The 24814-nt window shown below is 57.8% G+C and overlaps 1 protein-coding gene across 6 annotated transcripts; it reads left to right on the top strand.

Annotated features, from left to right (window-relative positions):
• Nucleotides 1-51: 51 nt before the first annotated feature.
• On the top strand, nucleotides 52-24222 carry HPS1 (HPS1 biogenesis of lysosomal organelles complex 3 subunit 1). Of its 6 annotated transcripts, XR_011382775.1 has the most exons (21): nucleotides 52-125; nucleotides 1425-1595; nucleotides 3099-3215; nucleotides 8360-8497; nucleotides 8670-8812; nucleotides 9915-10023; nucleotides 12398-12558; nucleotides 13352-13457; nucleotides 14105-14206; nucleotides 14357-14426; nucleotides 16150-16199; nucleotides 17194-17361; nucleotides 17459-17638; nucleotides 18483-18544; nucleotides 18996-19130; nucleotides 19209-19273; nucleotides 20216-20361; nucleotides 22156-22269; nucleotides 22373-22398; nucleotides 23080-23162; nucleotides 23591-24222. XR_011382775.1 is itself a non-coding variant. In XM_070058325.1 (20 exons), exons 3-20 carry the CDS (start codon nucleotides 3099-3101, stop codon nucleotides 23751-23753), a joined length of 2112 nt encoding a protein of 703 aa, XP_069914426.1. In that variant the 5' UTR covers nucleotides 52-125; nucleotides 1425-1595; the 3' UTR covers nucleotides 23754-24222. The 6 variants fall into 6 exon arrangements, 5 of the variants coding, with proteins under 5 accessions (XP_069914426.1, XP_069914429.1, XP_069914428.1 ...); XM_070058325.1 differs by lacking the exon at nucleotides 22373-22398; XM_070058326.1 differs by lacking the exons at nucleotides 52-125; nucleotides 22373-22398 and adding an exon at nucleotides 720-905.
• Nucleotides 24223-24814: the final 592 nt, after the last annotated feature.

Consider the following 24814-nt stretch of genomic DNA (forward strand, 5'->3'; position numbering starts at 1 on the left):
CCAGGGAGCCGGGCGGCGCCGCGAGCCCTCTCCAAGCGGGGCCAATCACGTGGCGTGGTCACGTGGCCCTACCCGGAAGCGCGCCCGTGGGCTCGGGGCCGCTGGGCGGTGTGCGCCGCGACCTGGTACGTGAGCCTCCCGCGCTGCCCTAGCGCCGCCCTGGGCGCGTCCCTCCGAGGACAGCAACGCCCGGGAGCCAGGGAGGGACCGTGGAGGGCAGAGGGGGCTCCCCGAGAGCGGCCGCGCCCCCGGGATCCTCGCCGTGGGTGTGGCCGGGGGGACCTTAGCTTCCCCTTTGAAAGCCAGAGTTTCTCCAACTTCGGATTGGGGTGGCTGTTTCCCGGGGTCGCCTCGGGGTTGCGGGGGATGTGGGGATTTAGGGGTGAAACGACCACGTAAAGTGGGGGTTCCGGGCTGACAGGCAGGCGGCCGCGAGTTGCTGATCAGATGGTTCCCGGGCTCGGCCGGGGCTCGCGGGGAGCGGGCGGGCCAGAGAGGAGCTGCCCGGAAGCCTGGTGCGGCGGCCCTGGGGGCCCTGGGCTGCGGGGAGGGAGGGGCGGCCCGGACCCGATGGTGAGGGTAGGCGCTGGGGGTCTCCCAGGGCGGCCGGGCCGGCTGCCTTTGCCCCAAGTCCCCTCCGGGTGCCCCTTTCGATCAGGATGGAGGAAAACAGGGGAATCTGCAGACGACACCTGCGAGGTTCTCCCGCTTCCCACCAGCCCTGCGGGTGATGTAGCCAGGCTCCCAGACGCCGGCCTCCTCGCGGCCCTTTCTCCATGGAGAGGCACTGGCTCCTTATCTGCTCTCGGCGTCTGCTTTCCTGCTTCAGCTTTGTGCTGTGCCTACATTTCATCCAGATGGGAATGGTTCTGAAACCAGTTCCTTCAGAGAAGAGAGGTTGAGAAGTAAGAGTAATGGCCCCTCCCCCATGTCCATAACCAGCTCCCTGACACGTGGAGTTGCAAGGGATTCGCGTTTTCCTCAAGTTGTTGAAGCCCCCTGTGTATGGAAGCAGTTTGCTAAGGTCGCTTAACAACCCGCCTGGCTACTCCCACGCCTCAGGGGCACCAAGAGCAGGGGTTCTTTGCTTTATTGCATAGCAGAGTTTGGAGTTCAGAGAGATGTTACGTGGCTTAGCAAAGCCTCTTCTGTTTGAGTTTAGTGCCATTCACCGGGTCATCCCAGGATGCCCCTCCCTCTCTTCCCACGGCTTCCCCACCCTCCATGCGTGTGCTGGGCCGCCTGCCGTCCACCCAGCCACCCACCGTGGAAGGACAGGAGGTGATGGGTAGCGTTTACAGGCACCTGCTCTGCATGGAGGGCTTCACAGTCTCCCTTAAGAGAGGAAGAGGGCTGGGCTATGTCCGGAGCGACTGTCCAAGGCCCTGGAGAACGTTGACCACTGAGCCCTTCTCTGCTCCCAGGGACAGGCAGCAGTGGCACCAGGGCCTCTGCGCTCGCGCCCTCGCCGGCCTCAGCGTCTGCAGGACGGAGGATGCTGTGCCGCTCGCCCGTGAGCCCGTCACCGAGCCTGCCGGCCGCAGCCCTTGCCACACCTCTGGCTGTCTGGAAGTTCGACTGTGCCCCTCGCTAAGGTAGCCGGGCCCACGTGGGGCCGTGGGGTCGGCAGGCTGCACCCACCGTGGGGCTCTGGGAGGCAGACAGACTGAGGCAGTGGATGGGGCTCTCCTCCGCTCTGCAGACCCATCCTCGCCACCCCGTCCCCAGTTCCTCGTCCTACTGTCACCTGCCTCCTGCTGCCTCATCGCTCCTCATCCCTCACACCGGGTGGTCATCAGGCCTGCTGGGTCTCTAACCTCCACCTCTCCCATCCACTCTCCCCTCTGCTCTCTGAGCCTTCCCCACACCAAGCTGGCCACTAGGCTGGACGTAGCAGGTTCCTGAGGTGTCGGGATGCTTTGAGCCTCCTGACGACATGGACGTCAGCACGTGCAGGAGTTGGGCCAGAGCTTCCTAACCCTTGCCACTGCTTTGAACACGTGCCGCGTGATCGAGCACATGTGTGCCCCCATCCCCTCGGTTCCCCGGGCATCTGCACACGGCTGGGAGCTCAGGCTGTGTCCCAGGGGGCCGGCCGACGCGTGGCAAGCTCTGCATTAAGACTCTTCAGTGGATGAACAACGAAACACGTTTCCTATCCAGCACTGAAGTGTGTGGCGCGGAGGGCATGTGGGTGGGGAAGGAGGTTTGGAAGGCTGAAGGCCCTGGTGGATGTGGCCGAAGAAGCTGCAGGTGTGAGAAGGAGCCAGGGACAAGGTCCCCGGGCAACCTGTTTCAGTAAGCAGAACTACGGCACTAAATACGTGCTGGAGGGGAAAGCCGTCTGGGGCCTGTGTTCCAGATGAGGCGCCAGCCGTCAGCCAAAAGTGTGACTCCCTAGATTCATCAGCTCTTTCAGACCAGGAACTGCATCCCATCCTTTATCATTATATTATTATTATTATTATTATTAAAAATTATTTAATAAAACAGAGAGAGAGACACTGGGAGATCTTCCATCTGCTGTTTCAGTTCCCAAATGGCTACAACAGCCACGACTGGCCAGGCCAAAGCCAGGAGCCAGGAGTTTCTTCTAGGTCTCCCACGTGGTGCAGGGGCCCCAGCACTTGGGCCATCCTCCGCTGTTTTCCCAGGCACATTAGCAGGGAGCTGGAAAGGGAAGCCGGCTGAGCAGCAGGAACTGGAACTGCGCATCAATAATGGGATGCTTGCGTCGTGAGTGACGGCTTAACCTGCTGTACCACAGAGCTTGTCCTGGGACTCTTCCTTACATGTGCTTCCAGGGGCTCTGCAGCAGCTGGTGAGAGGGACTGAATGACAGGAAAGAGCCCCAGCCTTTCGTCAGGCAGGCCTGGTTCAGATGGCAGCTCTCCCACGTCAGGCCGAGCCCATGTCCTGCTGCCTGAGGTGGAAGGAACCCAAGAACCCTACTCTGTCCAGTTGTGAGGGTGCAGTGAAGTTACACCAGGAGGGCCCCCAGGTGACTGCTTGCCAGGGTTAGGATCGTCGTCGTCACTCAGGCTGAGCTCCTGGGTGTGGCGGCTGCCAGTGCCCTTGACCTTGCTTCTTCCTGGCAGATGAAGTGTGTTTTGGTGGCCACCGAGGGTGCAGAGGTCCTCTTCTACTGGACAGATGAGGAGTTTGAAGAGAGTCTCCGGCTGAAGTTTGGGCAGTCAGAGAATGCAGAAGAGGAGGTAGGTGCAGGGGAGGCAGCCCCAGGAGTGATGGGTGGGAGGGGGCTGGGACCCCACCCCACCAGGGCTCACCCAGCTGACTGAGGGCAAGAGGAAGTAGAGTTTTAATCATGTAACAACTGTCTACCTAAAAAGTTTAGCATAAACTTAAGACATTTATGTTTACGCACCATAAACTGCACTTAGTGTATACAATTTGATTTGCATTTAAACCTGTGATTGTTTTTTTAAGGTTTAGTTGTTTGCTCATTTATTTGAAAGGCAGAGTGTCTGAGATGGGCAAGCATGAGAGACAAAGATCTTTCATCTGCTAGTTCACCCCCCCCCCCAAAGGAGCACAATGCCCAGGGCCAAGCCAGGCCAAAGCTGGCCTGCAGGAACCCCAACCAGGTCCCCCTGTGGGTGGCAGAGACAAGCACTGAGCCACCCTCTGCTGTTCCCAGGGGTAGATGAGACAGCAGAGTAGCCAGGACTTGAACTGGCCACACTGAAATGGGCTGCTGGTGTCCCAGGTGGTGGCTTAACCCACTGACCACGATGCCTACCCCAAAGCTGTGTCTGTCACAACCAATAAAATGAGCATATCCACCACCCCAGTTTGTAACTCCCCTGCCTCCTGGTAGCCAGACCCCAGTGCTGTCACATGGGCCAGTCGGCATTTCTAGAAGAGATCCTACAGTGCAGATGCACTCAGGTTCTGGTTTTGGATCTGGCTTTTTGCATTCAGCATAATTACTCGCAGATCAGTCGTGCTGCAGCGTGCGTCGGTAGCTCGTTCCTTCCTGCTGAGGAGCAGCTGCATGTGCTGGTTTGCCTGTGGCTGGACTTCCGGGTTGTCTCGCGTTCTTACTGTGGCACACAAAGCAGCCGCTACCGTTGGTGTGCACGGCTCTGAGACGGCATGTGCTCCCCTCTGCCGTGGGCAGACAGCTGGGCGAGAACGGCTGGGGCGGGTCGGTGTGAGAACGGCTGGCCTCTTCCAGGCTGCGTGTGTTGTCCTAATGTTCCATCAGGAGTATGGGAGAGGGCAGGTCCTCTGTATCGTCGCTAATTTGCTCTGCGCCGTCTTTTTAATTTCAGCCATTCTACTAAATGTCTATTAGAATCTCAGTGTATTTTCCTTTTCATTTCCTTAGTGCCTAATGATTTAGGGCATCTTTTTACATGCTTTTTGCCTTTTTCTTATGAGGTTGGTTGTTTCTTGTTATTTTTCTTTCTGAGTTTTGAGGGTTTCTTATATTTTTTGGATGCAAATCTTTTATGAGATACACGTTTTACAAATAGTTTTATTCTAGTTGTGGCTTGTTTTTGCATTCTAGTGAAGGGTATCTTTCAAAGAGCAGACATCTTTCATTTATGTAACTCCAATTTATCCCTTTTGATTTGTGGTTCATGGTGTGGGGTTATAACTAAGAAACCTTTACCTAGCCTGAGATCACAAAGAGTTGCCCCTGTATTTTCTATGGAAATTTTAGTTTTGGATTTTATATTAGGCTCAGTGATCCATTTTGAATTTTTTGATTATGTTATGAGTAGTGGATTGAAGTTCATTTTGTTGCATATGGACATCCAGTTTTAATACTTTACTATCATTATAGCTTAGAAATAGTTTTGATTGGGGGCTGGCGCCGTGGCTCACTTGGCTAATCCTCCACCTGAGGCACCGGCATTCCATATGGCACCGGGTTCTAGTCCCAGCTGCTCCTCTTCCAGTCCAGCTCTCTGCTGTGGCCCAGGAGGGCTGTGGAGGATGGCCCAAGTGTTTGGGCCCTGCACCCGCATGGGAGACCAGGAGGAAGCACCTGACTCCTAGTTTTGGATCAGCGTAGCGCACTGACCGTAGCGGCCATTTGGGGCGTGAACCAATGGAAGGAAGACCTTTCTCTCTGTTTCTCTCTCTCACTGTCTGTAACTCTATACCTCTCAAATAAATAAATAAAATCTTTAAAAAACATAGTTGTGGTTTATACTTATTTTTTAAAAGATTTAATTATTTATTTGAAAGAATCAGAGAGAAGGAGAGACAGAAAGATCTTCCATCCATTAGTTCACTCTCCAGATGGCTGCAATGGCCAGGGCTGGGCGAGGCCAGGAGCTTCATCCAGGTCTCCCACATGAATGGCAGAGGCCCAAGTACTTGAACCATCTTCTGCTGCTTTTCCCGGGCTTATTAGCAGGAAGCTGGATCAGAAATGGAGCAGCCAGGACTCCAACCCATAATGGGATGCTGGCTTTACAGGTGGTGGCATTACCCACTACACCACAACGCCAGCCTCTGTCATTTGTACTTATATAATTCCCATTCTACATTTTTAAAAAGTAATTCATTTAAAATTTGTTCCAATTGAATTTTGAGCAAAAAAATGTTTTCATTGGGGAAGCAGCAGCAGGGGGTCCTTCTCTTCTTGTTTCTGCGGCAGTGCGCTGGTTGGCTCTCAGTGTCCCTGCTGCCACTCTGGGCCCGCGGGCAGTGAGCCCACTCCCCAGCCTCGCTCACGTGCCTGGCACAGTCGCTGACTGCAGACAAGACAGCAGAGACCACAGGCATTCAGGTAGCTTTATTTAAGCCAAAAGACAGGCTTGTCTGTTCAACTCTTTTTTTGCAGTCAATACATATAATATTTAAATTACAAATTTTTAAGTATTTCAGTTCTGCAACCACTGTTTCAATCACAGCAACTCAAGAAGCAAACTGTTTGCTAGCCTTTCTCTTCCTCTTTATTAAAAACTGGATAAAAAGCACAAAGTCCTGATTTTTCAGTACCTGAATGAGTATTGTAAAGGGGGAAAGTCTCCACAGTTTTATTTTTTATGTGTACAATACTTACTTTTTTCTGATCATAAAAATAGCATCAGTTAATTGTAGAAATTTGGAAATACAGAGAAATAGATTTTAAACGACCCATAATTCTACTACCCAGAGCTCTTAGCTCTTTAATAACTTTCTTTGGCTCTTTATCTTTTTTATAATTGGGATCATACCACATTTACAGTTTTATCTCCTGGCTCTTTTCTTTTTTTACTTGCCGTTATATCAAAATCATTCTTCCACTTTGTTGAGTATTCTCAAAAGCATAATTCTAATGGAAGTAACTGTATTCCAGCAGATGAATAAATGAATCTTCATTTATTTCCCTAATCCTGGATATATACTCACGTCTACTGCTAGTTTGCTATCACTGTTGCTGGCACATTTGTACTTGAATTGTGTCCCATATCTAATTATTTCCTCAGGAGAAGTTCCTAAAAATGATAGAAAGCTCCAGTCAAAAGGCATTCAAAGATATTGTGCCGCTTTATAATCCCAGCAAGTACTGTCTGGGAATAGGCCTGCATACCAGAAGTTTTCAACTCCCCTCACTGAAAGTTCTTGCCTCACTGGCTGAAAAAGTGCCTATTTTTTTTTTAAGATTTTATTTATTTGAGAGGTAGAGTTACAGATAGAGAGAGGTCTTCCATCTGCTGGTTCAGTCCCCCAAATGGCTGCAACAGCCAGAGTTGGACCTATCCAAAGCCAGGAGCCAGGAGCTTTTTCCAGTTATCTCACTTGGGTGCAGGGACCCATGCACTTGGGCCATCTTCCACTGCCTTCCCAGGCCATAGCAGAGAGCTGGATCGGAAGTGGAACAGCCAGAACACGAACCGGTGCTCACATATGTTGCCAGCACTGCAGGCAAAGGCTTAGCCCACTATGCCACAGTGCCGGCCCCAGAAGCACCTATTGTTAAGATGAGTGGCTACATACTATCTAGGCTTTTAAGTGATTTTCTACTAAAATTTGTTCAAGAATGACAATTCAAGAAATTTTCAGTATATGAAGAATTCAACAAGCATTTTTTCTCACTTCTAGTCAGAAAATATTGAAGACCTACTATGTGCTGGCCTCTGGGGAGAAAGCAGTGAACCCAGCAACATGATCCCTGCCAGCACGGGTCCTCGAGTCTACAATGGGACGATGGGCAGTGAGGCAGATGGCAGACAAACCCTTGAGTTCAGGTGGTGATAGATGGATGGGGAACCGGGGTGACAGGGCGGGTGGCCTGAGCGTGTCCAGAGAGGAGCCATCTGAGCTGGGGCAGGAGTGCTGGAAGGGACCAGGGTGGCAGCGCGGGCAGCCTGCCGCAGACACAGCCGAGAATGTTGGCAAGCAGATACGTTGCCCGGTGCCGGGCCCGCTCCTATCCCAAATGCCGCGCGTTATCGCCAGGCAGTCGCCTGTGTTTCTTTTCAAGGCGGGATCTTTCTCGGCTCCTTGTGGATTCCCGGCGCCAGGCTAGGACTCCGCGTTCCCCGGTTTCATTCCGTCTCCTGAAATGAGCTGGGGAAGATGAGCTGTTTTCCTCCTTTCCTTTCATCCCAGGACTGAGCCGTGGAGTTGTACCCGTTCCCCTGGCTCGCTCCCATTTTTATTCAGATTTTCAGCAAACTGGCCCAGTTCCTTTTTGGTTTTGTTTGCTTGTTTTGTTCCTTCTTTGGGAGGGCAGCAAGAATGGACGGGGAAGAGCTTATCAGAGTCCACGCATGTGTGGGTGGGAGACCGGAAAGTACACAGACGGGGAGGCCACTGGCCCTCTCCCCAGAAGTAGTCACTGAGTGCTAGCGCTCCCAGTATTCTCCAGTGCCTTGCTTTTTGTATGCTTCCGTAAATACAGAATATTCCCATCCTTTAAAAAATATGTAATACTGTATGAGAGAAACTGTCCAAACCGTTGTAGTGTTCGTATTTGAAGGCTTCGGCTCCTCCCTCGTCTGGGTGTACGGTTACTTCTTTAATCCTCTCTCTCATACTGGATGCTTCCCTTTCTCTCTAGGGGTTTGCAGTTGTGAATTATGCTCTTTGTTTATGAACATCTTTGTTCTGGCGTCTTTGTCCTCAGGGTTAGCCAGTTCTTGATCAAATGCCCCGGACATTCCACTATGAGAACGTGGCCCAGGTCCTTAGTGTTGCCTTCTGGATTCAGGGTCTGAACAGCTCCGAATGGCCCGGTGGCCTTGCCCAGCCTTCCTAACCGCCACCCAAGGTGCTGGGGGCAGTCTGTCTCTGTCCCACTCCCTGGCAGGCTGGACACTGCCCCTTGATGTCAAGGCGTGGATCTGGCCGCCGCGTGTGGCCTGGGCACTGTTCATTTCCCCGCCCGCTGCAGCTCCCTGCCCTGGAGGACCAGCTCAGCACCCTCCTGGCCCCGGTCATCATCTCCTCCATGACGATGCTGGAGAAGCTCTCGGACACGTACACCTGCTTCTCAACGGAAAATGGCGACCACCTGTACGTCCTCCACCTGGTGAGTACGTAGCCCTGGGCAGACGCCTGGCTCCCCGCGCGCTCCGCTTGCCACTCCTTTGGAAGACAGAAACTACAGCTTGTGGAGATGCCCTGGGACCCACACCTCCCCCAAGCACGGGGCCGGTGAGGACCCCCAGGGACTGACTGCGGTGGCCCGGCTGTGCCCACAGTTCGGAGAATGCCTGTTCATCGCCATCAACGGAGACCACACGGAGAGCGAGGGTGACCTGCGGCGCAAGCTATGCGTGCTCAAATACTTGTTCGAGGTGCACTTCGGGCTGGTTACTGTGGACAGCCAGCTCATCCGGAAGGAGTGAGTCCTGGGGCTGTCCCGCGCTGAGTGTCTGCGCTGGGCAGGAGGCCTGTGCCGGCCTCGGGAGAGCGGCCCTTCCCTTGTCTACCCCTTGCCCTGCTCAGAGAAGCAGGCTCAGAGGACCCTTGGAGACCATCTGGTCTGACCCCCTCATTTTCCACATGGAGAAGCTGAGGACAGACAACTTAAACACCCTGCCAAGGGCGACCCAGCCGGCAGCACCGGCCAGCCTGGAGACCTGGGCTCAGGACTCCTGGTGCAGTGCTCTGGCCACTCCCCCAATAGCCATCTGTCACCAGAAACCGCATCAGTGCTGAGGGTCCCTGTCTGCTCAGAGAACTTGCATTCGCTCCCTCCAGAAAAGCAAACACCCCTGCACATGCGTAGAGCCCCGTGACCCTTTACCCAGGGTTTCAGGCCCCGGAGTCCATCTGCAGGCCGCAGGAAAGAACTTGGCAGGAGAGACAGTGATTCGGAGCATACACCAAGGTGGGCGGGGCCCAGGAGAGGAGCTTGGTTGAGATGGGGACTGGAGAGAGTGGGGGTCATGGTGGGGTCACCCCCTGATCTACAGCACAGGTGGAGACGTTGCAAAGTGCAAAACGCTGGGTCTTTTGAGTGTGGAGGCGACGTGAGCAGGCACCACGCTGAGCAGGGAGGCGAGGTGAGGGAGCGCCATGCCTGGCACAGTGAGCAAAGGCCATTTCAGCAGTGGTTCTCGCCCAGGTGGCGAATGCTGCCGGACTGGACCTGTGACCAGACCGTGTTGGCCTGTGTGGTGTGTTGAGCATTTGAAATTGAGTTGTCTGTCTGCGGGGCTGCAGGGGCTCTGAGAGGTGTGGAGAAAGCAGCCTCTCCTCCCCCACCCCCCGTGCTCTCTAGTTTGCGTGATGAGGCTGTGGTGCAGCCGCTCGGGTGCCTACTCCCAGGGCCCGCCCTGCCACGCCACTCCCTGCTGCCCGAACCGCTGCTGCTCTGCCCGTGGGCTCTCAGTGTGTGGTCATTCAGCGCAGCGCTGATCCGGTGCTCAGCTAGGGAGGCTGGGGCTGGGGAGGCTGACCAGCCTTCCCGAGGTCTCCTACCCTATCGGCTCTGCCCCCAGGCTGCGGCCCCCAGACCTGGAGCAGCGTGACCAGGTGTGGAAGCGTTTCCAGAGCCTGCTGTGGACCTACGGCCGCCTGCGGGACCAGGAGCAGTGTTTCGCTGTGGAGGTGACTGCTGCGCGTGGGACCTTCGGCCTTGCGGGTGCCAGAGGGGACATCCAGGCCGGAGACCGGGTGACAAGGGCCGGGCGGGCCGTGGAACGCGCTGACTGACAGCTGTTCCCTCTGGCCCTGTGGTGGGCTGGGGACTCAGGTGGGCCTTCCATCACAAGGCAGCTAGGTGCTGGATAAAGCAGACTGCTCATGCAGAGCTACAGGACGCCCCGGAGACAGCCCGTCAGAAATTAGAGTGGGAAACAGGAAAACAAACAAAACCGAAACAGCACCAAAGGCAGGACTGCCCAGAAGGCAGACAGTAACAACGCTGCCACCGGGAAGCAGCCCCAGCGGCCAGGGAGCCCCCGGCCCTCTGCAGACACGGACACGGACACGGCGTCTCTGTGGAGCAGAGGCCCCGCCCTCCGGTGCGCGTCACACTCCCCTGCAGGGCCCGCTGCTGTCCTCGCTCCCAGAGGGCTGTGGAACCTGCATGTCTAACAAGTTCCCAAGTGACGCTGTTTGTGCTGATCCAGGAACCACAACTTGAACTCCACTGCCTTTGAGGACAGATTAGGATCAAACCGGGATTAGAGAAGGTCAGGTGCGCAGTGGCTGAGCGTCAGGAGAGAGCAGACTTAACCCCCTGAGCTCGACGTATCGGAATTCTTAGGGACAGACTGAAACAGCTGTGAAATATTTGTACATGGAAGTTAGTCACAAAAATTAACAGGTAACAAACGAGACTCAATAATGACAAGGCAGATTAGACTAAGACCCCATGTAGCTCCATATAGCTGTTTCAGAAATGGAAACGTAATCGTTAAGATGAAAAACTCAAAGGAAGGAATAAATAGCAGATGAGACTTAGAGAATTCATAAACTGGAAAATAAATCTAGAGGAATTCATCCTCAGCCCTACTCATTCACTCTTCCGATAAATGTCGAGTACCCACAGCACGCTAAGGTCGCCAGGCCCTGATGGGTAAAGACACAGTTCCTGCCGCGGAGAGGAAATCAGTCATCCACATGCGTGTATACTAAAGAATAGCATCAGGCATCCTGGTGCCGCATTGGGTTTCTCATCAAAACCCATGGTGGCACAGAGACGGCGTGGTCAACTCTGTGGGGTATCAGATCAGGAAAGGCTTCTTGTAGGAGGTGACCTGTTGCAGTTAGGATAGAATTCAAACTCCTTCACAAGGCTACCGGGCCCATGTGATCTGTTGCTGCCTGTCTGCCCAGCCTCACCTGCCTCTCCTGTCCGCTCTCACTGTGCCCTGGCCTCACATGGGACTTACATCAGCTTCGGGAACACTCCAGGCTAACCCTGTCTGCTGTGGTAGTCGTTAGCAGCTTGTGGCTGTAGAACACTTGAAATGTACCTGGTGCAAACTGAATTATATTTTACATGTAAAATTATATACCAGCTTGGATGATTTAACATAAAAAAGAATATGAAACATCCCATTAACAATGCTTTTAGGGGCTGGCGCTGGGGCATAGCAGGTTAACCCTCTACCTGTGACACCGGCATCCCATGTGGGCACTGGTTCAAGACACGGCTGCTCTACTTCTGATCCAGCTCCCTGCTCATGTGCCTGGGAAGGTGGCGGAAGATGACCCAAGCCCTGCACCATGTGGGAGACCTGAAAGAAACTCCTGGCTGCTAGCTTCGGCCTGGCCCAGCCCCAGCCAGAATGGCCTTTTGGGGAATAAACTAGTAGATGGACAATTTCTCCTGCTCTCTCTCTCTCTCTCTCCCCCTCCCTCCCTCCCTCCCTCCCTCTCCTCCTCCTCCTTCTCTCTCTAATTTTTCCTTTCAAACAAGTAAAAACTAAGTCTAAAAAAATGCTTTTATATTATATACTGATTATATTTGGACACAGTGGGTAAAATATAATATGAAAATTAATTTCCCTTGTTTGTTTTTAGCTTTTGAGTGCGCTTGCTGGAAAGTGGGGAGCTGTGCCCGGGGCTTCCCTGTGCTTCAGTCAGACAGCACTGTTCCAGCCTCCCCAACCCCAGGCCCCTGCAGCTGCTCTCCTCAGCTCGCAGTGTCCTCCCTCTCCCCTTCTCTGACAGCCTTTGCGGTTCGGTAGGTAGCAGTTCAAAGGTCACCTCCTCAGGGACATTTCTGCCCAAGTAAGTCTCCACCACTTTTCTCTGGCTCAGTACTGTGGGCTCGCTCCTCAGCACTTACTACAGCACATCACTGCAGCAATGTTATCTTGTCCCCTGCATATCGTCCGCTCTATCCACTTGAGTCCCATGAGCCATTGCAAGCCCCAGGAAAGCTGAGACCTCGGCCGTCCCCGGGTGTCTGGCCTGCGGCAGGGCGGGGAGTGTGGTGACACGGCCTCCTCTCCCTGCCGCCCCCGGCCAGGCTGTGGAGCGGCTGATTCACCCCCAGCTCTGCGAGCTGTGCCTTGAGGCGCTGGAGCGGCACTGCGTCCAGCTTGTGAACAGCAGCCCCGAGCGGGCCGGCGAGGAGGCCCTGCACGCCTTCCTGCTCGTGCACTCCAAGCTGCTGGCCTTCTACTCCAGGTGAGCCCAGGGTCCCGTGCCCAGCGGCTTGGAGCCCTCCCCTCCCCTCCCCTCCCACTCCCACACTTTCTTGTTTGTTTGTTTGTTTTTAAAGATTTATTTTATTTATTTGAAAGGCAGAGTTACTGGCAGCGGGGCGGGGGAGGAGACAGAGAGAGGTTTTCATCCTCTGGTCCACTCCCCAAGTAGCCACAACAGGTGGGGCTGGGCCAGGTCAAAGCCAGGAGCCAGGAGCTTCTTCCAGGTCTCCCATGTCGGGGCAGGGACCCAAGCACCATCTTTTGCTGCTTTCGTAGACACATTAGCAGGGAGCTGGATCAGAAGTGGAGCAGCTGGGACACAAACCAGCGCCCCAAATGGGATGCTGGCATTGCAGGCAGCAGCTTAACCTACTACGCCACAGCACCGGCCCCTTACTCTTTGTTATTCCCTCTGCCTGAAAAGCCAAGAAGACCTTTAAGACCCATCTCCGCTTCCCTGAAACCCTCCCAGATCCTCAGCCCCTCTCGGCTCACTCACTGTTCTGGAAGGAGAACTTCATTTTAAGCTGTGTTGAGCCCTGGTGCTTGTCCACCGGAAGTTTCCTTCCTCTCTTCCTCTCGCTCCCTCCCTCCCTCCCACCCTTCCTTCCTTCCCCTGTTTTTGCCTCCCTCCCTCCGTCACTCACTCTCAGCAGCAGCTGTGCAGACTCCAGGCAGACTGCAGATTCCCGGCCCTCCCTGCCACCTGCACAGGACCACCCCCCCCCCCACGCTGTCAGCACCGACGGCTGTCTCTCCTGCCCTCTCCACAGCCACGGTGCCAGCTCCCTGCGCCCGGCCGACCTCCTCGCCCTCATCCTCCTGGTTCAGGACCTCTACCCCAGCGAGAGCACGGCGGAGGATGACAGCGATGCTCAGGTCTCGGGGCAGCTGTCCCCCGGGTGGGGGAGGTGGCCGGCAGGGAGCTGGCCCAGCAAAGCTACCTCCAGCGTGGTGGGCAGGCTCCCCCTCGGGTCACAGCTCTGGGCCTCTGGTTGGCCATGACATTTTTCCTGCTACTTTCAAGTGGCAGAGGAATTCTCAAGTGCATGTTGTCCCATGAGTTACAAGTGAAGAGTCTGGGGGTCAGTCTTGGCTTGCAACCCAGCTTTTCCGCTTGGCTATGTGAGCCAGGCAGGTGCTTGCCCCCCCGAGCCTCGAGTCCCTGTCTGTAAATGGGGACAGTGCTGGCCTCACCTCTCGGGGTTGTTACGAGGGATGGAGAAGACAGTCCAGGTCGACCCAGCATTGCCCGGGCACAGTGAACACCTGGTGGGCGTTGACCACCACTGGGGCGGTGCTGCTTGGACTGCTGTGGGTTGAAATTCCCGCAGCCTCAGTGGCTCTGGAGAAAGACTGGAGCCCCTGGAACTGAGACACCCCTGGAAAGTGTGACTGCATACCCAGGGCTGTAGAGGAGCAGGGTGGGGGGACGGGGCTTCCCTGCGCAGCACTGGGAGGCAGAGGATAGACAGAAGGGAGCAAGTCAGACATGTGCTAACCGGCATCTCCCGGCACTTCTGCAGCCTTTACCACGAAGACCCCGGAGCAGCCAGAACCTCCCCGTGCAGCAGGCTTGGCGCCCTGACCCCGCAGACACGCACGGGTGCAGTTCCGTGGAGACGGAGGTGTGTGTGAGGCACGGCAGCTTGGGGGGGAGGGCCTGCCTCAGCCACGTGGCCAGGCCTGGCAGCTCCCGAGACAGCAGGGCCACGAGAGCTCCTGGGAGGACCTGGGTGGCCGCGCCTGAGCCTGAGCCGCCCCGCTCTCCCTCCCAGGACACAGACAGCCTCTCCCTCCTGGACGAGTACTTCACGCCGGCTCCTTCCCCTGGGGAGCAGAGCTCAGGTGCGCCTGGGAGAAGAGGGAGAAGGAGGTGGCGGCAGCCTGGGGACTGATGCCAGTGGGCGGCCCTGGGATCTTAGGGTTCAGGGGATCCCCACACCTTGCAAGGGCCTAAGCATAGCTACCCAAGTTCCTGGAGTGCAGGGAGCTGCCTATGGCCCCCCACTTCCCTGGCAGTCCCAGCTTACACCCAGGGATGGCTAAGGCCATGCCAGTGGTCTGTAAAGCTTTCATGCAAGCTGATTCCATTTAATTCATCTCTGCCTGTGCCTTTAGCCTCGTCGTTCTTTGTAGTTAATGAGTAGAAATCAGTAGCAGTCATTTGATTTCAAATACGTTTTATTCAGTCTCTCTACTTTATACCTTTTTCTCCAAAAGCACGTGGGTAAATAGCACAAATAATAAACTGTGAATAATCAAAGCGCTATTAACAAAAAGAAAAATAGACAACCTGGCTCACAGATGTAGCTGCTGAGCCCTGGTGTTGGGGTCGCCGTGCCTGAGCGAGCCTCACTGTTGGTTGGTGGGGAGAAAGCCCGACCTTCTGCTGCCGGTTGCTGGGGCTGAGTTGTGAAAGGAGCTTACGTGAGGCTGCCTCATGCCAGTGGCTCAGACCCCGCTGCACTGTCAGCCAGGCCCGCTCAGCTACAGGGGTGACTTCTGCTGGGCCGTTTCCCGGGCGAGGCCAGTGGGCCTGGGCAGGACCACTGTGCACACATCTCGTTGGAGAAGAGGTCCTCTCCTAGGCGCGTGCCTGGGGGACTCACCTGGGAATCTTCCCAAACCACTGCCGCTGGGCCTGTGCCCAGAGATGCTCACACTTGCCCCGGGCTGGGGCTAGGGCTCCCAGACTCTTTAAAGTGCCCAAATGATTTCCGTGAGCAGCCAAGATGGAAAGCCGCTGGGTCGGATGTTGTTAACTTTAGGTCCTGGGGTGTGATTGTTTCTGGGGCAAGGGTCCATAGCTCCTGTCCCCTAAGCTCTCCCTGAGCCCACGCCACCTCGAGAATCAGCGCCGCCTTTGGCACTCCTCCCCTCATCCATCACCAGCCTCCTGTCTCCCGGCCGCAGAGCTGTAAATAACGTTGCTCCCCTGGGCCCAGAACTCATGAGTCGCACTCGTCCGTTTGTAACTCCAGTGTTTGAACATAGCAGCGTGTTTCCCCCAGAGAACTGTGGTTATAAATGAGGGTCATTTACAATGAAATCTAATAGAGAACAGTATTATTACAAACACATGATCTTTCAAATATGTAGCAGCTTCACTGGGGTTTTGTGAGCTGTGCCAGGAAGGAAACCCAGCTCCGTCCCCAGGACTTAGTAGGTGTTCAGTAAGACTGCCGAGGGAATGAGCACGTAGGGACCCTAGCTTGTGTGTGCTGACTCCTGGGGAGGGGCGCTGCAGGAAGAGGGGCAGAGACAAGGAGAGGCTTCAGGGACCCAGGAGGTGGGTGCCCCATCATTGCCAGGCACATCCTCACAAGCTCCATCAGCCGCTGCCGCTGGCTGAAGCCTCAGACGCCCTGGTTCCGGGTGTTGCTGACATGGGAGAGGATGAAAAGGGGCAGCTCCAGGCACAGTGAAGCCCTCTGTCCCTGCCCAGGGCCGCCCAGCTGCTGGTGGGGTGGGGCCCTGTGTGCTCCATACCCACCCCCAGTGCTGCTGGGCCGTTGTGTCCACTCTCCCGGTCGATATCTTGTTATGTTCTTACCTTGGGTCTTACCAGGCAGCACCATCTGGCTGGAGGGGGGCACCCCGCCCACGGATGCTCTGCAGGTGAGTCTCCCCTGGCCCTGCCCTGGCGCCCTTGGTCCCACATGCTGCAGTGTGTGGGGCTATGAGGCAGCTCTCCAGGGTTATCGCCCGTGTCAGGGCCTGTCCCTGGAGCAGTGCTGGTCCCCTTCCCTCCCCCAGGCACTGGGCCTCGGCCTCCAATAAATCCCCACCCTCCCCACTGCTCATCCAACTTCATTTTTCACTTTTTTCAAAAATGCAAATACTAAATCATTCTAGAAGAATTGGGAAATTGGAAAGCAGAGGGTGTGCCCCCCCCCCTCAGAGTGAGTAGCATCCCTGGGTGTTTCCTCGCAGCCCCTGCACCATGGTTCTGTGCGCACATACACTGCACACAGTGCTTGCCTGGGTATTCTGTGTCAAGTGTGGACCCTGCCGTACCCCAGGACACTTCTGCGTTCACCCATCTTCCCGTTTGCTAGGCACTCTTCAGAGCGTGGTTTGTGCCAGCTGCAGGGGGGCCCATCCCTTGCGCGTGTTAGCGAATCCCTGTCTGCAGCCGTCTCCTGGTGTCTACAGCACTGGAAAAATCTCTGTGGCATCCCCATGAGCTCCTTACTCCCTGAGGTTTCCCGCTAGCACCCTCTCACTCAAGGCTGGCGTTGCACTCACCTGGTTATTGCATGCCTCGGCTCCCACAACTTGAGTGCAGCTGTTGGCGTGTTCTGAGTGCGAGTGATGACACAGCACAGATAGCTCCTACTTCCCGCTGTGGGGGGGCCTTCTCCCCAGCCCGTGTCTGTTCTGCCTGCCTCTTCAGTCGCTCCCTGCCCACCCTGGCTTCTGTGCCCCTCCCGCTGCCCTGCTTGGAGCTGCTCCAATAGCACACGGGCTTTCTGCAAGGGGACTTCCTGGAGCTCATGGGTGCCGGGCAGGGCAGCGGGTGCACGGTCCCAGGTGTCGCCCCGTGGGGAAGAGGCCAGTCGGCCCTTGCCTCCCTGCCCACCCCTCACTCACCACGCTTCTTCCCGCACAGGTAGCTGAGGACACTGTGGAAACGCTGGTTCCTCAGTCCCCCGCGCCTTCTGGCCCCAGGAGGATCTTCCTAGATGCCAACGTAAAAGACAACTACTGCCCCTTGGTGCCCCACACCATGTACTGCCTGCCCCTGTGGCCTGGCGTCAACATGGTGCTCCTGACCAAGGTACCGCAGCCCCCCGGCCTGCCCTGGCGACGCTCGGGCCGGGGCGCGGCTGCTCTGCTGGCCACCCCTCTTCCACCTGCCTCTGCTTGGCCCGCAGAGCCCCAGCATGCCCCTGGCCCTGGTGCTCTACCAGCTGCTGGATGGGTTCTCCCTGCTGGAGAAGAAGCTGAAGGAGGGGCAGGAGGCCGGGAGTGCACTGCGGTCCCAGCCCCTCATGGGAGACTTGCGCCAGAGGATGGACAAGTTCGTCAAGAGCCGGAGCGGGCAGGAGGTTCAGGTGAGGCCCAGGGCCGGCGGCTGCCGTCTGGTGGCACATGGGACTGAGGGGCAGCGTCTGTCCCCTGCCCTGCCCCCAACACACTGAGGGGCCACGTGGCCTCCTGTGCGAGCAGCACCACGCAGTGGCGCCTGAGGGCCCCGAACCAAGCGTGAACTGTAACGCCCGCCTTCTGGACAAGGAAGCCCAGGTGACATGGCCAGTGCCACACCGTCATGAGCCCAGAGCCAGAGTGCCATGATTGAGTGATGGCTTGGGGCACCCTCTGTCCCTCCCTGTGGCCACCCCCAGGTGGAGCTTAGAGCCCCAGCAGGGAGCTGAGGCCAGGGGTGTGGGCAGCATGTCTGCACAGGGCCCAACACAAGCCGGCGGGGGGCCTTGGAGGAAGAGGGGCCGCCGGGGCCGTGCCGCTGCTGGTGCCTGGGTAACGCACATCCTGGGGAGATGCCTGGTGCCCACTCTCAGGGAGGTCCTTCCCAGCCACCCCCAACACGTCAGACCTCCTCCCTGCCCCCGTGTCTCCCCAGGGCCTCTTCCTTCCTGGCACCTGCAGCCACTGCCCTGCTGTGTGTGTCCCCGGAGGGGCTGCCCTCGCTACCCAAGGCATTCACGGATGAGCCTGTGCCCTGCACTTGGCTCAGGGAAACTGCTCCATAGACAGCACCCGCAGAGGGAGGAGAGAGTGTGGTGTGTGGTGGGGCACGCCTTGTGGTGGGGCCAGCTGGAGGAGCCAGCTCTGGCTGGAGGCCTAGGGTCCTCTCAGGGCCCCGTGGGGAAGGGGTCTCCCTGAGCCTCACTGCAGGACCACGGGCAGGAAGCTGCCTCACCCCTGTCCTCTCTACAGAGCACCTGGCTGGAGTTTAAGTCCAAGGCCTTCTCCAGAGCTGAGCCAGGATCGCCTGGGGAGTAAGTCGTGGGCCCTGAGGGCAAGGGGCGGTCATCTAGGCTAGGTGCCCGTATCCCAAAAACGCCATGTCCCTCAAGGCCAAGGGGAGGGAAGGCTCGGGAAGCAGCTGCTGAGTAGGAGGAGGGTGCTGGGGAAACACCTGCTCCGGTGGAGCAGAGGCTGGAAGTCCCGGTGCAGGGGTGCGAGGCCGCCACAGCAGGCAGTGCAGGGCCTGGCCTCTGGCCACGGCACTGACTTGCATGCCACGCCCGGCAAGTCCCTTCCCCCTTAATAAGCAGAGGGACGAGACTGGACAAGATGCCACGTAGCAAGGCAACGTTGTATGGCGAGGAGGCCCCCTCAGGCCTGTCGGCACTGCAAGGGTGCAGGAGCAGGGGTGCCAGCCAGGGCCGAGGCGCCCCCCCCCCCCCCAGGCCCTGGCCGCCGTGACGCTCTGGCCCCGGCACCCAGGCTGCTCCAGGCGTGTGGGAAGGTGAAGCGGCAGCTCTGCGCCATCTACCGCCTCAACTTCCTGACCACGGCACCAGACAAGGGCGGCCCCCGGCTGCCGCAGCACCTGCAAGACCAGGCCCAGAAGCTCCTGCGGTAAGCGTGGCGTGGGCAGCGCCGGCGGGGCAGGGAGCCGGGCGCAGGGCGCGTCAGGCAGCGGCACTTCCCTGGCAGGGAGAAGCTGAGCGACTGGAAGGACTTTCTGCTGGTGAAGAGCAGGCGGAACGTCACCATGGTGTCATATCCTGGAGCGCACACAGCCTCGCGTCTGGGGGCGGGGGGGGGGGGGCTCCACCCTGGCGCAGCTGCCCTCTGCAGGAAGGCCGGCACGTGCCCTGCTGCAGCGTCACCCAGGACCAGCATTCCAGAAAGCCCCGCTGTCCCGTTCTTCGTGCCAGCGTTGGGCAGGCGCTAAACGCTGCAGGCCTTTGCTGAGGGCGCCCGGGGGCTTCCTGTGGCCCGCCTGGTGCCGGAGGGCCATGTCCTCCTCAGATGGCCACAGTACACAGTGACCTGAGAAGGCCCGCGGTGGACGTTTGTCCCTGCTTGAAAAGCCGTTGCCGAGACCCACTTGGCCCTTTTGTCGAGAAAGGCTGAGCTGCGTATTGGAAATGGGTTGTCCACGGAACTTAGGTAGAGCAGCTGTCCCTCTCCTGAGATGGCTGCGGTGTCAGGCCTCGGCCGCCTGAGGCTTTGGGTTTCACCAGGCAGGAGAAGGGGGACGCCAGGGACCTCCTTCCCTCCCGCCACTGCCCCTCCAGGGGAGTCTGTTCCCCTCCCAGGTGGGAGCCTTCCGGCCCTGGAGGCGACCTGTGGAGACTGGCGGGTGCGTTGGGCGCTGGGCTGGGCTGGCCAGTCAGACAGAGCTCTGCTCACGCCGCAGCCCCACGCATGCGCAACTTGCACTCCTCCCATGTGGGAGTGATCCAGTGTGAACGCCCCGTGCTCCTGTGAGACCCACACGTGCCTGTGTTAAATGTGCACAGGGAGGATCCCAAAACTCCTCAAGGCTCGAGAGCTCCCACGAGACAGGGGTCCCGAGCCTTGGCTCAGATGGGAGTCCGGGCGGAGGAGCATCCTGGCCCTCCACGGCCGCTGCTTGGCTGAACTGAAGCCTAGGACGAGGACAGAGGCGCACTCCCTGGCTCCTGGCTATGTATGCACCTTAACCTAGGCCCTCACCTACCTAGAAGACTTCCCGGGCTTGGTGCATTTCATCTACGTGGACCGCACCACAGGGCACATGGTGGCACCGTCCCTCAGCAGCAGTGACAAGACGTCCTCGGAGCTGGGCAAGGGGCCCCTGGCTGCGTTCGTCAAGACCAAGGTAACCACTCCCCGGCTGGAGGCCCACACCCGCCCCTGCCTTCAGCACACCCCCAGAGGCCTGCTGCCTTGGCTTCCCGACCTGAGGGGCCCAGGACCAGAGCCGGGCAGCGCCTCTCCATGCGTCCTGCTGGGCCTGGGGCGGCAGCGTGCCCTGAGCAGGACTGGCTTTCAAGTATTTGTTGAAGTAGTTAACATGAAAGGGAAGGAGGTCAGTGTGGGCCTCAGAATTGAGAGCTAGGTGTTTCCACCAAGGCCCCCCTCTCTGGGGCTCGCTCCCTCTCCTAATCTAGCTGACCCTTCTGCATGGCTCCCTCATGTCTTGGGTGAAGAGGGGGCCACCTCTTCCACTTTGTAAGCCAGACGCATACGGGTGTGTGCACGCGGGAAGTTTGTGCTGGTGCCTAGGCTGAGCTGAGCGGCCGACCTCGCTCGGCTTTCACTAGCTCTGGGTCTCAGGCGTTAGCCCGAGTTTCAGTTTCCTCATCAGACCAGAGCTAACAGCACGTTTTATGTATGGCACCACCGTGCAAGTTACGTGAGGGGACTGTAAATGTTGGCACAGCACGTGGCACAGACAGAACTCATCAGGCACCTACTGGCACCACCCCCACCCTCACCAGGCCCAGCCATCTGCCTGGAGACAGGTTTTCTGGGTCAGTTCCTGGAGACAGGTTTTCTGGGTGGGTCATTTCCTGGAGACAGGTTTTCTGGGTGGGTCAGTTCCTGGAGACAGGTTTTCTGGGTCAGTTCCTTGAGGTAGGTTTATATCTTATTCTGGGCAGAGAACATTGCAAGTGCATTCCGCACGTTTCATTTCACATTATATCAGGTGCATTTCCTCCTGAGTTCTTTGTAAGCATCATGTTGCACTCCGTAATCGCCTCTCATGTGGATCTAACATAATTTACTTACCCACCTGTCAGTGTCTGGGCACTGAGATTGTCCCAGGCTCTCACGGTCATAAATAATTCTATAGGACACACCTCCTCTGCCCTCATCTCTGGCTGTCTCCTCAGTATGGATTCCCAGAAATGGAATCTCCAAGTCAGAAGGAGGAATGTTTGTAGGGTTATTGATGAGCATTGCCAGCTTCCTTCCGGAGAAGCACAGCTAAGCCCTGTGTGTGTCTGCCGATGTCATTCCACCACACACTGATCTGGCAGGGGGTGAGCCCACTCCCCTGCAGAGGCCTTGGTGACGGCGCCCACCACTAGGGGATGGGAGGGCCGAGCAGCCTGGCTGCCTCCCCTTGGGTCACTCAACAGGCAGCCCCGGAGATGGCCCCTGCACTAGGCAGAACAGGCCCACAGGGGCCCACGGTGCATGGCCCACAGGAACTGTGTTTGCATCCCTTGGGAAGCCCTCGGTTGGGCTTCACCCTGGACAGAGGGCATGTGTGGCCCGGCGGGCTGCACGCTCCAACACGCTTCCCTGCACCTCCCTGGTGTGGAACCCATGGCTTCCGTTCCCAGCCCTGCAGGAGCCTGGGTGAGCGCCTGACCCCTGGCAGAGGAGGGCTTCCCAAGGGGCCACATCTGGACCTCCCATCACATTTATTCACCAGGACTCTGGCTACTTTTCTGGCCTGAGTAGTTGAGAAGTCAGTGGCTTAAGTGTAGAATCCTACGAAGTGTTGTTACCCATGTTTTATCCCCATGGTAGCTGCAAGAGTGGTCCCTCCCTCCGCCCATGCACCGGTGAGCTAAGCCCCACAGCTAGTGGCTCGCTGCTCTCCCTCTCCCTAGGCCACGGCCCCGCAGGCAGTGGTAAGTGTGCTCCCTCCTTCCCGCAGGTCTGGTCTCTGATCCGGAGGGCACGCAGATACCTGCAGAAGGGCTACACAACGCTGCTGTTCCAGGAGGGGGACTTCTACTGCTCCTACTTCCTGTGGTTTGAGAATGACATGGTGGGTGTGGCCAGGTCCCTGGGGCAGGGTGGCCTGAAACACTGCATTGCTGTAACTCCCTGACTCCTTTCCTGTGAATTGTGTTCTGCTATCCTCTCTTCAGTGCCTCTGGTCCTGGTAGAAGAGCAGGTAAGCTCTGTGAGCAGGGACTAGAGCTGAAGCAGCATTTTCACAAGGGCACGGAGCGCTGCGGTCCCCCGCCCAGTCGGCTGGCGCACTCTGCGGCGCACAGACGGGCGCACAGAGTGCACGCTGGCACGCCCAGTGTGTAGGCAGACAGTCACGGCCGGAAGCAGTGAACCAACCTGCCCAGGGTGGTGCCACCCGTAGGGCTCGGATCCCTTGTGTCCTGGCCTTGGGCTGCTTCCTGTAGAGCTTCTGCGGTGCTGTGCCAGCCCGGGAATGGAGAGCCATTTCCTATGGTATGGGCGCTCGCTCTCTCTGCCTCTGCCTCTCTCTTCCTTTCCTTTCTCTGTTTGTTTCTCCGCTTGTCACTCCCAGTCGTTATTCCTTCCCTCTAGGGATCATTCCTTCTACCTCGTACAGCCCCTTGGTCTCTTGGTCCCCACACCCCTGCCCCCTCCTGCCACCTGCCACTGATCTGGGTCCACTGGTGGACACCTGCGTGCCAAGCTCCCCACTGGAGACCGAGTTCCTCCCCGGTGTCTGTAGGTGGTTGTTGTTGTTCCCACTTGAAAGGTGTGCAGTCAAGGTAACTAGAGGAGCACGTGTGTCCCGCTGCACCGAGCACACAGCAGGACGGAGCCAGGCCCTGGGCCCACGCCCACGGCTCTCCCTCTCCTTCCTCAGGGGTACAAACTCCAGATTATCGAGGTGCCTGTCCTCTCTGACGACGTGGTCCCCATCGGCATGCTGGGAGGTGACTACTACAGGTGATGACGCGTCGGAGGCCACTGGGATCAGTGGGTGTCCCTGGTGTTGGGTGCTGAGGCCAGCTGCCCCCTAGGGGAGGTGGGAGCGCCTCACAGGCTGGCCTGGCGCTCAGGGGGAGAGCAAGCAAGTGGAGCACGCCGGAGGCCCTGCCCATCTTCCTGCTGGCGTGGTCTCGGCAGCACAGGGAGACATCTGTGCCGGGTCCAGGATGGGCGTCTGAACTGGGGCACGCCTGTCCTCAGCAGGCCTCGGTGAGGATGGCCCTGACCTGGGGCTGGGCCTCAGAAGTTTGGGTCAGTGGGGAGCTAGAGCAGATGTTGTCAGTCCAGGGCTGGCAGCCTCATGAGGAGACCAAGGGTGTGGGCATCAGAAGGTGGGGTGCCGCAGCCTGGCTCCTAATCCTTTTCCTTTCCCTCCCCCACCCCAGGAAGCTCCTGCGCTACTACAGCAAGAGCCACCCAGCGGAGGCTGTCAGGTGCTATGAGCTGCTGGCCCTGCACCTGTCAGTCATCCCCACGGACCTGTTGGTGCAGCAGGCCGGCCAGCTGGCCCGGCGCCTGGGGGAGGCCACCCGCGTCCCTCTGCCCTAGGCCAGGGCACGCTGGCTGTGCCAACTGTGCTTGCAATGGTCCCCACAGGAAGAGGCGGCTCCTGTCCACAGTGGCATCCTGAGGGGAGCCAAGGCACAGGCTTCCTTAAACTCCACCTGGACCACCGTGGGCACCCCCAAATCCGTCCCCCTGAGGGGGGTGGCAAGACACCAGTTGCCCTTTGTCTCCTCATAGAATCAGTGGGTCTGAGGTCAGAGATGGAGCTGCCTTTCCTTTGTCCCTGGGAGCCAGGAAGGGAGTCCCCAGGGGCTGAAGGCTCCTCTCTGTGGCCGTCTGAGCAGAGGAAGCTGCTTCCTGCCCCAGGCACAGGGGCCCCTAGGTTGCAGTTCCAGCTCTGCCACCTCCGCGCACAGCCCTGGGCAAGTTTCTCAGATCCTGACCCTGTTCCCCCACGCTTAGAGGATTACTGAGCATGCAGTCGGTGCTCAATAAATGCTGGTTGTTGTCACCACTCGAGTCCAGCGTGCCTGTGCCTCTGGTCCCTTCTGTCAGGCTGTGGAGCCCTTGCAGAGTCCTGACCTCTTCTCTTGGTCCACGCCGGGCTCACTTTTCCCCTAGGGCTGTGGTTTGGAGCCGTAGGCCTGGGCCCAGACATCCGGACGCACTTGGCGAGCGTAGACTATGATATTTGCTGATGTGTCCGGGACGGACATGAGGACAAGAAACCATCCGAGCACTGGGACAGGGGAGGACCGCACTAGGGTTCGCCGACCACAGACGGGAATGGCCGCCTCGTGCTGCGTGCCCAGGCCTTCTGCGCAGCTGCAGCTCACACCAGGGCCTTTCCCTGGCGGGGGGCAGCTCTGGGGCGAACACAGGTGCTGGGGAGCTGGGGAGCTGGGGTAACACCCGCGGAAGGTGGCAGTGGAGAGCAGTGTCCAGAGATGACTGGGTCTGTGTCTCCCCCCCGTGTCCCGACTTGTGCACGGAAATTAAAAAGGGAAATGCTGACGGCAGAGAACATAGAAGCGCTGGGAGCAGCCAATAAGCCCACCACTGGCAGGGACCGCACAGGAGGTCCTGGCGTGCCGTGTCCCCCG

This window comes from Oryctolagus cuniculus, chromosome 15, assembly GCF_964237555.1.
Source record: "Oryctolagus cuniculus chromosome 15, mOryCun1.1, whole genome shotgun sequence".
NCBI classification, from domain to species: domain Eukaryota; kingdom Metazoa; phylum Chordata; class Mammalia; order Lagomorpha; family Leporidae; genus Oryctolagus; species Oryctolagus cuniculus.

Bases quoted from the DNA above. Each gene is read 5' to 3' on its own strand.
- HPS1 (XM_070058325.1), top strand. From the start codon at position 3,099: ATGAAGTGTGTTTTGGTGGCCACCGAGGGTGCAGAGGTCCTCTTCTAC. The intron at 8,498-8,669 runs GTGAGTACGTAG...CTGTGCCCACAG, and splicing joins ACCTGTACGTCCTCCACCTG to TTCGGAGAATGCCTGTTCAT. The intron at 19,274-20,215 runs CATATCCTGGAG...CCTAGGCCCTCA, and splicing joins GCGGAACGTCACCATGGTGT to CCTACCTAGAAGACTTCCCG.